The sequence below is a fragment of the Seriola dumerili genome, unplaced genomic scaffold (genome assembly GCF_002260705.1).
Source record: "Seriola dumerili isolate Sdu_G_001 unplaced genomic scaffold, Sdu_1.0 BDQW01000110.1, whole genome shotgun sequence".
Taxonomy (NCBI): Eukaryota; Metazoa; Chordata; class Actinopteri; order Carangiformes; family Carangidae; genus Seriola; species Seriola dumerili.
Window position 1 is genome coordinate 5,492,194 of NW_019174365.1, and position 13,877 is coordinate 5,506,070.

General features: G+C 38.7%; 1 protein-coding gene and 1 pseudogene across 1 annotated transcript; both read right to left on the minus strand.

Annotated features, from left to right (window-relative positions):
- LOC111223111 overlaps positions 1 to 3,585 on the minus strand; it is a 5,001-nt pseudogene extending 1,416 nt beyond the window's left edge.
- On the minus strand, positions 3,247 to 5,678 carry LOC111223527 (uncharacterized protein C11orf70 homolog). The gene is made up of 7 exons (XM_022747714.1): positions 5,548 to 5,678; positions 5,342 to 5,423; positions 4,742 to 4,811; positions 4,468 to 4,625; positions 4,203 to 4,375; positions 3,996 to 4,062; positions 3,247 to 3,733 (listed from the first exon to the last, which is right to left on the minus strand). Exons 1-7 carry the CDS (start codon positions 5,655 to 5,657, stop codon positions 3,602 to 3,604), a joined length of 792 nt encoding a protein of 263 aa, XP_022603435.1. The 5' UTR covers positions 5,658 to 5,678; the 3' UTR covers positions 3,247 to 3,601.
- Positions 5,679 to 13,877: the final 8,199 nt, after the last annotated feature.

The following is a 13,877-nucleotide window of genomic DNA, read 5'->3' on the forward strand; positions in this document are numbered from 1 at the left end:
CAGATTAGGATGGAGATAAAGAGAGGACACATGAACAACTATTACTTGACTACTGAACCACTTTCACCCACTCACCTCATGCTTTATATCTATGCCTACTTTGAAGCTTCACCTTTAGATAATCAGATACTGTGAGCTTTGAGGTTTCACAAAGACAACCCCCCCCCCCCCCATTCATCATTTCTGTTTTTTCTTGGCTGCTTGGATCAACTGACTGAGAGTGTTCTGACTCAGTTGACAGTGCTGCACGTGCCATGCCACTCGTTTGTTCAGTACCTTAGGATGGCATCACAATTCTTGATACTGTGATGAATGTAATGGGTACCACCTGCAGATATTGCATTCACACCATTGACCACACCAGACTGGGCTGACCTCACCAAAACAAACGGTACAACTTCCCACCCAAACCAGGGAGTTCTAAATGTGTAAATCCTGCTTTAATCGCCCAAACCTGTCACATGAAAACAGAGCTGGAAGAATGTGACTGATGTGTACTGTACATTGTTGTTTGTTTTGATCTCCTTTCCTTCTCTCAGAAGTTCTTTCTCCAACAGGCCCACTTGCAAAAAAACAAGACATTATTCCCTGTTTGGCTGGCATTCAAGTGAGGAATGTGCCCACTTGTTTAGGATTTAACAGATCCAAAATGTCCTATCACAGGTCTAAAATCCCTCCTTTGCAGCGTTTGAAAGGCTATTTGAGTATTCTAATAACTAGAATTTATGTTCTTAACATGATCTTTAAAACTCTGTCTTGCAGCCCACCCTCCAAACATGCATGATGCTCAGACGAATCCTGTAGATAAAACCTCACTGATCCTCAGAATTTAGACATTTCTTTTAGATATTCATTTTCTGCACTTCTCCTCGTAACTCACATCAAGCCTCAGGTCAGGTTTACCATGTCAGCTGGTTCAGGCAGTCAGTAATACTTCACAACCTTTCTTACAGCAGGATACTTGTCGCTCTTACAGTCATCACATGGTACATGCACTTGCAGAGACTTTTTGGCCAGTTTGGTGCAGTTTTAAACAACGAACAACCTGTAAGGTGTCCAGGTCCAGCGCATGAATTCCAGGCCATTATCCTCATGAATGCACGTGTCTTAGGAAATGGTTCCGGCCTTACAGCTTCACTACAGACAGACAGTGTGCAGGGTTGGGCTTCAGTCATCACTTATAGGTGTTACACACTGACTGTCAATGCCAGTCCACTTTACTCTTGTCTGTCTTTTCTGTTTTTTTTCTTGGACATGTTTGTTGCACAGTAAAGGCTCCGTGCTTATGGACAAAACTGGAGAGTGCACAAAGGCACACACACATACACACAATGAAAGCAATTTCTTTACTTAAATACTTTGGCACTTGATAAATATAACACATTTTTGTCATGTGTAACTTTATCATTTTGTTTTAATTTCTTTACTGTAACTATGTTGATGTACTCGATTTTGTGTAACCTATAACAGCAAATTTCTATGTTTTTGTAATGATTTTTTTTTTGGTTGTTAAAGTGAATGTAGGGTTTAAGTTAATATATTTAATTCAGTTAGATATGATCTTTAAATAAATGTAGCAATTTTGTCAAGCTAAATCATGGATGACACAACTGTAACTATACACAGCTGATCAGGTTGACACGCACACGACTCGCAGAGCTCATTTGTATTTTAAGCTCATATTTTTTTAATGTCATCAGATAATTGCTGCCAGCTTCAACTAAGAAAACATTCATCATACTGTATTTGGCCAGTGAAAACAGTTCGTCTGTCCCTGCAAGTGATTCATTTATTTGGTTCAGTCAAGCCAGTTGACTCAGGTGCTCCACTTCTCCATTCAAGCCAAGCCTAGACTTCAAACAGTGAATGTACAGTACTTCATTTGTCGGTCTCTTTAGATCTATTTATTTTAGATCGCTGCCATGAGGAATAAAATGGCACTTCGAGCTTGCTGTTGGCATTGTAAAATCTTTGCATTCATTTCAAAGAGAAATGCTAGGTAACTTTATTGTTTGATTTAAATTATAACAGAGATGTCTCGTTATTAGAGGCGTTATTACTCTGAACAGTACTGTCACATCATTGTCACCTGGAATGTTGAGCTTCATGAAAATGTATGTGAGACCACTGTATTGCATGTTGTTGTTAGTAGTGGCCCCAGTATTAGAAAAAAAAATTAAGGTTGTCTTCTGTGAAGTCTTGAGTCAAGTCATGAAAGGAAATGACCTGTGCCTTCTATGTCCTCGTTCTGTAACTGATACGGTGCGGCTTTCTATCTCAAACTTAAATATTAATGCTGCTTTAAAGACAACAGTGTTTGATAGAAATATCACATGAGAATAGCCATTAGCTCTTTTTGCAAAAATGTTGATCTAACTGAAGAAACTCTATCAAAATTGTTATGAACACATAGTTTTTAGGGATGTTAGTCTTTTATGACTGTTGCATCCTTTGATATTTTCTGAGAATATTAATGTATATTCAGCATATCATTGTAACCCTACCAGGACCTCTTTGTGTCGACGCCCTTACTGTATTTTAACACCTGTCAGATTTGGAGACTGGAGGCATGGACATTTGTATTGCCACAGGAAACTCTGCAGGCATGTCTCCTTTCATAAGCATGTCACTTAGACCAGAATGGCTTCCACACAACTACCTCTGAGGCCACTAGGGGGCACTAGTCTAGGAAACCAAGTATGAAAAACAGTAACTGATTGTCTAACTGACTGAATGCTATGCATGACTCAATCTGCACGTTCTCTTTTCTCTTCTTCACTCTGTTCTTCTTCATGACGTCCTTACCATCCATCGTTCACTGACTTGCTGCCATTTGACATTCCAGCTCGTTGCCCTTTAACTGCTCTCTAAGGTATTGGAACTGTTGTTAAAATGAAAACTGATCAAAGCAATAAGCAAAATGCTAACCTAACAAAGTCTTCCAATTCCCATTGATGTAGCTACTGGTTGATGACTTATGGCGCTTATCTTATTTTCTAATCTAATGCACACCTCTATTTGATCTTTAAAAGAGATACAAAAATGTGTATCTGCTGAGGATAAAATTAGCTCACTTGACTAACTTATTAATTTATTTGTTTCAATAAAGCTCTTTGGACTGTATGTTGACTGTTCTCTTTTCTTTAAACTGAACTATTCTATATAAAACTGTGTAAGGGTTTATATTTACAGGATAACATGTTGAAATTGGATGGCAAAAAAATCTGGTTTAATTCAAATTCGACGAACATTACCATGGAACTGATGTTTTAAAAATAGTTAACATGTCAGGTAAATCATTTGTGAATGAATGTGGCAGAGTTAGGAGATATCATGACCACATCTCTTTGATTTCCTTGTTGAGTTTACTGACATTTAATCAGAGCAAGATGTTACCTGTTTATATTATCATTAGTTGGAAATAATATGGGAAAAATCAAAAAACCAACACAACAAAGGGCTCAACATTACCCACAAAGGCAGGTATGGAGTTGTTTTTTAAGGTTGGTACATTTTTTTGTGACACTTCAATAGCAGAAAATTATTCCTTTTTGTACCCTGGTCTGATTCAGCCCACAGGACCATTTCCGGTTCTTCACTGTCACGACGTGAAGTTTCCAACACCGTAGAAGTGGTAGAACAAAGTCACATGTCGCTTGAAGGGGTCGATAATTAAATAGGCAAACGTCTGCTCCTCCTCTCGTCTCCCTGGGTAACATCGTCCTGACTCATCCTTCAAGGGATAAACAATAGTGTTTGTTGAAGTTATGGGAAGCAACAGCTATGGTTTGCAGATTATTGATAATGGTTGTAAGATTTAAACTGAAAAATGCAATTTAAGCTTAAATTTATAATGTAATATCTTCAAACAGAGCAGTGCAGTCATGATTATTCCCATTCCAGTTAGAGGTGAGATTCAATAAAATTATGTTGTGACAGACACTCAGTCCTCTTTCATATATACAGCTGACATAAAGTCTCAACCAGTAACTTACATAGGCACTGATTTTAAGCACCGTGGAGACAACATTGATCTTCTCTGTGTCTGGATCCTTTTGAACACTACAGAATAAAGCATAAAATTACAAGACCATTATAAATTACACAGGCAGGATATGTGTGTATACATGGAGATGTAGGGAAAGCTGATTTGACTATATATTTGGACAGAATAGCATCAAGTATGGCCCGATACTGCTCACCTGATCAGATCTTTGTACACTTGTTTCGTAGTGTTGATGTAAGGATCAATGGTGTCTTCATACTGACAGAGCTCTCCTCCGAGACACAGGTGCTTGAAGAGGCGAAACAGAAACTCTCCTCGCTCCTCTCTCCCAACCACGTAGTAGTGCTCACTGTCCTCTTCCTGCAGCATCTGGAGGAACAGAGGAAGACGTACACTGACCTCATGTCAAAACACATAGATACAGAGAAGACAGACAGATGGAAGCAGACAGAGAGAGTCACCTGTCTGAGTTCATCATAGTCGGGGTAGACGTCATGAAAGCATTTAACTACATGTCCAGAGGCCCTCAGGATGCCACAAGAGTAGATTGGGTCAAACAGCTCCATGGAAACTTTAGTACACGGCACCACCTCCACATCGACAGACACTACTGGCTTGTCTATGAACACAAAACTCAAAAACATTCCACAGAGATCTGACAGCAAATATTGTCCAGCAGATGAGACCAATTTCCTATGATCAGTGATGAAAGGCTTTCTGGGGGATATTACATACCAAGAGGCACCCAGACTCCGGCCTCCATCTTTTTCAGATTGGCAGCCACATCAGGGTCTCTGAAGAAACACTGCTCATACAGAGTGAAATCAAGAGCATTCAAATGTGATTATAAACACGGAATGCATTTTATTAAAACAGACAACCTGCAATTGTTTTTGTTTTTTGTGACACTGATGAACTCAATATATTTCAGCATCACTGTTCAATGTGGTTTTTCAGTACTGAAAATGATTAAATCTGTTTTGGACCTCAGAGACAAAGTAATTTGTGTCAGGTTAGTGTTGCAACTATTTTCCTAATTGATTAAGCTGTCTTTAGTTTTCTTTCTCTACAAATCCAAAACTCAAAAATATTTAATAAATCATATATTACAAAGAAAAGCAGCAAATTCCACATTTAGTAAGATAATTTAATTAGGCTTAATTTACTTTTTCTTTACTAAGTAATTACCAGTTGTACATCCATTACAATAAGACAGCCCATGATTAAGGGTAATTTTCACTTATCCAGCCTGTCCTAATAGTCAGTGCTCATTCACCACTATAATTTCAGATTATTTGTGAGAGTAGTACCCTATCTTATTGTGGTGGGTCTTACCAGTGCAAACCTTTCACTGTTGTAAGGGTAAAAGCTCTGGTCAAAGCTGTAAGACTGAGCTGAAATCCTCCCCAGCATGGACCTGAAATTAACACACACATCCAGGACAAGTAAATGTACAGCTAGCAGCTACGCTAAAGAGGAAGGTGAACTCGTGAAATGATTTTTTTTTTTTTTAAGTTTTCTGGTTAGCTAAATTTCTTCACCATTTCATTAACACTGCCAAAGCGCCTTTGTCCTGTAGGAAAGAGAATGTCTTTGAGGGAAGAGGATTAAAAGAAAAAGTTTGTTCAAACGCAGATTTCTCTCGTGCCATGTTTACTCCTTCTTTGGTTGTTGTTAGCCTACAAAAACTGTGGAACTCTCACGTCTTCGCGAACAAGTAGCAAGTTTGTAGGCGTTCACGGGCCAATCAGGGACAGGTGTGCGCACTAATAGCCAATGAGCGTCTGGTTTTGCCGCTTTGTTCCGGTTGCAAGAAATGACAACAAAGTGAGCACTCTTGTTTTTCTTAAGCCTATCTCAGATTCGTATGGTGTTGCCTTGACAACGGACGCTGTTAACATGACTAGAACATTCTTTTTCATAGAGCTAACGCTAACGCCGTTTCTTTTCATTTTACTTTGTTATTGTTTGTCTTCAGCAGCTGCCTCTGTCTCTGTATTTTACTTTCTGTTGAATGTGTCGAATTAATTACACCAATCAACGTGAGTAAGCGCTCACCGGGGAGAGGAAGACCTGTTACAGCCACCAGAGAGCGACCTTGTCCTGCTTTAGAACACACTCCCTTTACTGGATGTCAAGGTTTTTTTTGGATCCATTGCCATCCTTCATCTCTTGACCTCCCCCTTTTCTCATTCTCTTCTTTGACACACTACAAACAATCTCAACTACAGGTCTAATATAGGGCCTACTCTTGTTTTGGATTGTTCAGACCATGTGACACAGTTTAAAGCGGACCAAACATGATGTGATGCATCTAATAACTTAGATGTTTCACATTTTGTCTCAGATGGCTAAATGTTGTAAAGTTTGTTCAATCAGGGAGGAACAGCTGAGCCTCAGAAATGTGCAAAGGGCAAAGCCCCCTTAACCATCATTTTTACATTTATAGATGATTTTTTTTTCATCATATCCAAAGGGCACTGTCTTCTGAAGCTTCTTACTAGTTAGGGATGATATTTTCTCTTGTACAGCCTATGTCCTTGTTTTTCTCCAAACAAGTCCTTCTTCTAACTCCCTACAGATCCCTACAAATATTTTATTCATCCTGGCTTAAATACTCATTTCATTCCCTTCATTCCCAACATTCCAGGATGGTCAAGGATGTGGTATCCTTTTGATCCACATTCCATCATAGGACGCCCAGACCCTGATATTCCCCATGAGGGGAGCCAAGAATGTCTAGTGTGGGGACACCCTAAAGTCATGATGATGTAAATGTGTTGTGTGAGCATGAATGAAGTCACAGTGCTATGATTACTGTTACATAGAACATTGAAGACTACTGATGTGATCACTAATGTGATATGAAGAGCATTTTGTAATGGATTATCACATTATTGGATTGGACCTATTTTCTTAGACTTAAACAACACAATGCCTCTAATGGTTTTAAATAGTTTAATCCCAGCTGATGACGTGAGTGATGAAGAAAGACAAGAAATCGTGAGGTGGTACACAGTGGGTCACTGAGTCTGATACAGACAAATCTCTCCATCATGTCCCACAGTAAATCTTAACCATTTTAGTTTTAAAGAGCTTATGTGATTATATAATATGAACAGAGCATCAATGATGCTACTTCTTGTTATTTGAATTGATTAAAGTTGCAGGTTGAAGATGTTATAATGTACGACTCTGTCTCTTATGCCTGGCGAGACTATTATCATGAAATGTATTATGATGTAAGACCACTGTGCAATGGCGGCTTTAGATACGAAATGTATGTGTGTATATATATACATATATATATGTATATATATATATACATATATATATGTCCTATATTATTATTATTATCATTATATCATTGTCTTTAGAGCGTCATTACTCCTCAATGGTTTGAACAACTGACATGAGGTTTACTCTCAGTTAAACTAAGGAATAATTCTTTCAGACAAGCCCTAGTTTGTCTGTGTGGTTCATTACTTTCGTTGATAAAATTATGCATAAAGTTGGAAAAGATTTGGATAGTCTCATAGTCTGGTGTTGCTTCGTTCCAAGTGAATCTATTAAAAACAGAGCATAGACATAAATAAATCAAAACACTACTTTAAATATTTTGACTCATTTCAATCAAGAGAATGTGAATGAAGTTAAAGAAAAATAATTCTGTGTGAAAATGTAGAATCCTGTGCACGCATGGTTTCATACATGTTAATTTTTTGGTGTGTATGCATCTTTCCAGCCTCATGAACTCTACGCAAGGCTTTGGTACATGAGGCCCCAGGTGTCCTTTGTCAGCTGATCCACACCTGCTGCAGGTGACTCAGGTTCAGAATCTATGAGTCGACCACCGTTGAAGCTGGTCCGCTTTCCACCGAGGACCAATGAGTGAACAGAACAGGAATGTCCTGCACTCCCCCACCTGTGTGTGTCTTGTTTGTATTGGTTTATAGTTATATATAGAGAGTTACTTTAGCAATGTGTCTTACTTTATTCTGCTATTTATGATTGTATATCATTTTGGTACTAATTGATGATGAAAACAAGAAAGGTCAGACCTCAAATAATAAGTAGGTTCTCTTGTTAATTTGTGGGATGAAGGATTTGTGCAGTTTCGTAATTTGATTGTCTGTGTTATTTGTGTGTATATAAGAGAGAGAGACTCTAGTTACTATATTTTGGTATTTATGATCATATATAATTGGTATTTATCATTTATTTAGTTTTTAACGATAACTTGTTACAAGACAAATACTTTCAGTAATATCTTAGCAAATAGGATTAACGGTTTGTTTTCAGGAATAATATCACAGGAATATTATTAAAGAAATTTACAGAAATATTTTCAGACACACTGCAGTGATTTTACACCTATCTGATTTATTATATTTAATTTATTATATTCTATTAAACAAATGATCATAACTTTTAAATATATATAGTTTGTGCAGACCAGTGTGTCTTTAGTTGTAGACTAGTGTGTCTTTAGTTGTAGCTGGGGTGGGGGCAATTAGCCACAAGTCAACTATTTTACCGTATTCAAAATACTGCTGAGAATTGGAGTAATAACTATATTTAAACTTTATGTTCTCACAATGAAAATTGATATGCATGTATAGCTAGTGACAAGCCCAATGCAAAACATCATTGGCCCAAGGTGGGACCAAGTCCTAAAATTGACAGAAGGAGGGAGAAAATTGAGCCAAATTGATGTTTTGACACTTTCCAGTTGAGTCAGGTCGTTGAAATAAAAGTGTGCTTCTCATTGTCTGCTGATTGCTGTGCGGTAATGACACTTGATTCCTCCTCATTAGATCCATCAGGATCAAAACTGAAACTTGGCGGGCAGGAGGGCGAGGCAGGTGAGAAGATGTCACTGCTGAGGAATGCTGGGCACTGATTGCTGTCTGTGATCGTATCTTTTCCTAACTGTTATAAAAATTCAACAGCAGAGACTGAACTTTTTCCAGCTGCTATGTAATTGCGAAATCATGACAACTGCGTGATTTCTGCTTCATGACAGACATTCTCTATGGACGAGGTGTAGGAGAACAGTTGCCCAGCTACTATTTTCTAGAGTCCTCCCCTGCATAATCAAACTGCCTGGTCATAATATAGTAAAATCATAACAAAAAATGGACAATTGTTTCCACATGCAGAGGCAGAAAATGGACATTTATGCAAGAGCAAAGCTGCTGATACTCACTCCAAATTCCTTCCCATGTTTTAGCGACTGGACTGAAACCTCTTTCCTTATCTCTGCATCATTCCATTCATAGCGAGAGATTATAGCCACGGATGTGTATACATTAGGTGGTTATCCATACCCACCTGTGCCTGAGCAGGATGAGCATGTGGGGTATGGGGCAGCTTTTCAAATGAGTGAGATCGAAGAGAGAAAGTTAAACAGAAAGAGTGAAGGAGAGGAGAAAGCCAAGGCACGGTGCTCTGGGTGATAACAATATTTAAGTAAAACATCTCTTGAGCTGAGAAGCCCGGTGGCTTCAGGGCACTCAGTCTCAGTGGTGTGACTCCTGGTTGGTTAACTAAACTGAGCGTGTTTCCAGGCCCAGTGACATTATCTGTCAATGCAGGCTGTGTTTCCCATTCCTAAATGTCACTTAAACAATTAAGAGGCTTAACGTGGCTCCAGTTTTCACCACCCCCTCCTTCGCAGGACCATTACAAGCCACGTCATCATCTTCACCACTACCATCGTCTTCATGGGGTCAGCCTTTAGTATCTGTTGTGGTTTCTTCCCCTAATTGTTTCGCCTCATATTATAGCACTTTAAATATTGTAAAATTTCATTCATTTCTTAACTGTCTCAAAGCTTAAAAAATAAGTTGTCTGTGTCTTTTCTTTTACACCTCTATGGATTATATTTTTCACAGTGATTTTTGAGTTTTAGTTAAGATGAGGGCTGTGATGCAAATGGAAAATTTCGTTTTATGGAGCAGAGAGAAATGTATGAGCTATTGTTTGTCTAAAAATCAGACACCGACAGATGATATTGAGAAAGAGGAGGCAAGGCGAGGAGTTGTGCCCAGACTTGGAGAACAATGCAAAAATCCTGCTGGGGTATTTTGATAATGGCTGAATCAGTATGAAACTTTTCCTAGTGATGTCATGGTGAGAGTGAACTTTGCTACTGAGCTCTTTTTATTTTATCCAGGGTCAGGCAGCAGTCCCAAGGGGAGCTGGGTTATTCTCAGTCACTCTGCACTCGGCTCCTGTCTTTGTATGGCATATTGTGATGCTGTAGAGCAGTGTGGCTCATTAAATACCGTGAGTAAACACAAGTACACTTAACCTTTGGTTAAGTTTTATTATTATTTATTTTCTATCTGTTTATGTGTTTATGGTTCACTTGGTGATGACAACACACTAACAATATTTGCTTCACACATGTTTTCTTTCATATATTTTATTTATATTTTCTTTCTTTTCTTAAATTTCAACCATGCTTTTAATATTTTTTAAATGATCTTGTATGTTCTACATTGTATTTATTATTATATTATAATTCATTTGAAGAGAATCAACTTTCCAAATTAAATGAGAGTAATGCACCTACTTGATGCATATGAAGTTGTTTCTACATGTTTGGGTTGTGACCTTTCAAAGTGAGGAAATGCCCAGTTGTGACACATCCTCACATGTTATGTCCTTGTGTAAGGGCATGAGCTGTGCAAGTTCAAGCAAAGATCATCTGAAGGATGTAAAGATTTTACAAGAACTAAGCAAATAAAATGAATATAATTTTGTGTTACAGAATCTTTTTCCTGTCTTATATCATCTCATGATCACACAGATTTATGATGGGACCTGTTGAGGTGTCCTGACTCCCAGGTTCCTGCTCTTAAGAAACCAGAATATTCTCTTCTCTAACTCTCAACTTTTTTTTTCTCTGCTTCAGAAATCCTGAACAACCTGTCTCAATCCAAATGGGAACATCAGAAACCAGAGCTATTTTGTTATGTCTTCTCTAAGCACACTGTTCTTTTATTTCCCCTTGTTTATTAATTTTCTGCCATGCTTTGTGATAGTGTATCTAAGATATCCTGGGAATCCTAGAGGAGCTTTGCAGGAACACGCCAAGGAGGAGGAACATGGAGGAGGGGGACATACAGATGGAGGTGGAATGGGAAGAGGCCACAGGTGGAACGAGTCTCTTAAGATAAGACCCTCACTGATGTGGCTGTCCTTTAATGTGCGTTTGATACTATCTGTGGAATTTTCTGCTCTGTGTCTCCTGGCTACACTGTGCCTCTTTAACCTAATCCTGTCAGCAACTTAACGTAAAGCATATTGATGGATAGCAGGTGCTGTCATCAAATAGTGATGGTCTTAGGGGATTGGTGTTGATGGTCTTACAGGGTTAGTGTTATGGTTTTACAGACAAAGAGGTTTCAGGTTTACAAGGGTCAGAAGTCAGGGCTATGTGAAGTGGCTGATGCACGAGTGATGGTTTTTAGTTCCATACATGGTTTTTAAATTCTCACAAATACACAAACAAACAGCAATCAAACACACACACACACACACACACACACACACACACACACACACACACACACACACACACACACACACCACACACAATGTTACAACTATTGTCTCGAAAGAGTCTAAACATCCACTGTGCATACTTGAAGTGAAGTTGTTGCGTTTGGTGACCAATGAGGGGACAAATATTGTCCATAAATCATATTGGTGATTTGTCATGTGTTCATGTTCAAGGGTCCCAGAGAAAAACACTGACCCTCAAACTGTTCCAGATGACGAGCACTATGAGTATGTGGGGAAACAGTGTGAGTCACTTTGGACAAAAGCATCCGCTGAGTGAATGTTAAATGCTTTGTTCCAGATGACAAGAGAAGCAGGAGTGAATGATAAAGTGCTCTGGTTTGTTAACACGAGACTGTTAATAGATTCCATTTAAACACACGTGACATTTAAATGCATTTTATATTAGCAATACTTTCCATTTAAAATATTTGGGCACCAAGTTGGTGACTGAACTTGTTCATCTCCTGCCTCTCACCCTCTTGACATTTCTGTGACAACCCAAACACCCTCTTTATGCTGCTCGAGAGTCAAGACTCTGTTTGGACCAATACTATTCTGGTCTCCATCGTAACGGTCACTGTAAAACCATCTGACATGGTGCTGGATGTTTCCACAGGCATCCAGGAATTTAATTTCATGTCTTTGCCAGCTTGTTGTAGCCCCTGACTGAGACAATCTTGCTCTTGTGACACTGACTAGTATCAAAAAGCTCATACAGTCCCTGGCTGCCCTGCACATGCCCATGAAACCTTGCATATGCATGTATGCTTAATTTTTTCACTCATACATGCATCCTGTAGCCAATGAGACCATCTACTGTCCTGCTGTCTTTCAATACAAACCACTGAGACCAAGAGGTGGATGGTAAACAACTTGCTGAACTGAGACAGGTCGGGGAGACAGAAGAAGAGAGAAGAAGCAGGTTTCAAATTGCCAGAAAATGTCTAACATTGGCTCTAAAATAACACTTGGAAAGCCCTTTAAAAATAATAATTTACCAGTGTAAACAAAGAAACCAAATTGTTCTAAACCTTGGGATGTTTCTTCAGTCTTGAATTGCATCAGTGGATCGATTGTGTAACAGTTGTGTGTGAGACAGGATAAACAGATGATAAACACAGGAGAAGTGAGGAGCACTGCTGATGCTGCCACCCCCTGAGCCTCACCACTGGCCCTCTCAACCCCACTCTGCTCCAAATAAAACAAAACTCTGTCCTCGGGCCAAGCCTACCTCCGCTTTATTTGTGTAAAAAGATACTTTTGAGGAAATTAAGCTGTAAACATGTCATGCTGTAAGGAGTCATGTTGCTTTAAAGGTATTTCTAAAAGAAAGAGTGTATTACAAGGTGATTCAGCTTTTTTTAGATGCTACCATGTATGCTTTTAAATAATGGTACAACCTGAACATTTTAGATGGCACTGGTTGGTGACAATAGATTTATGAGCTGTACTGTGCTGTTCCCTTCCCCATACTGGTATTTTGAACTCAAGATTGTACATTATTTAATTCAATAAAAAGTTATTATGAGAGAGAAAGAAAAGCTTTCCAAGTTAGTTTTCTAACTGACCATTAACTAGGACTATGTCTGAAATGACGCTCTATTTACTCTTCACTCTATACTACATATGCTGTAATGCTCTGTATTTACTTTCCGAATTTTGAACACTATAAGGGCCTCAGAAATTCCCTCAATTTGACTAAAAAAGTATTTATGGCATGTAGCTTACATTACTTTCTGTTAATAATCCCATAATGAGATGTCACATGTTACACACAAGTAGTATAAACTCAGTAAGGCTATTAGCTTGGTAGCTAATGGGCGCTTGTTAGTGCCGTAGCTAAGGGGACAATACATCTGGCCATTTTATTCAAAGGAAGTATAATTTCCTGTCTCATAAATGTCTGCAAACCATCCCTATTTTGTAGAGCAGGTCATATTCAGCCAGAGATGGTCAAATAAAAGTGGATGTAGGAACACAGCTAATAAGGTACGATAGCTTCCTCCATTTTGCACTCTCCAGCTCTAGGTTCCCTTTAAGATCAGCACTGTCAAGACAACTTGCTGTTAGTCAAAGGTGCAAATATGTGTGAACTCAATGAGTTCATCCTGAAATTTTGTCTTTTTTGTATTCTAAATACTGGTGACGAGACCTTTACAAGGGTCAATACAACACACCTGGTTGATGTATTATGCGCCATTAGTAGTGATGAGTACTTTCAGTGAACGGATGGTTGAGCGAGAGTTTTAAGACTACCATGGTTAGGTCAGTTCCTGTGGGGATGGAGGGATGGATG

Coding starts and splice junctions, on each gene's coding strand:
- LOC111223527 (XM_022747714.1), bottom strand. CDS start 5,657: ATGGCACGAGAGAAATCTGCGTTTGAACAAACTTTTTCTTTTAATCCT. Junction 4,376..4,467: donor ACTATGATGAACTCAGACAG/GTGACTCTCTCT, acceptor CTGTTCCTCCAG/ATGCTGCAGGAAGAGGACAG. Junction 3,734..3,995: donor TGCTTAAAATCAGTGCCTAT/GTAAGTTACTGG, acceptor TATCCCTTGAAG/GATGAGTCAGGACGATGTTA.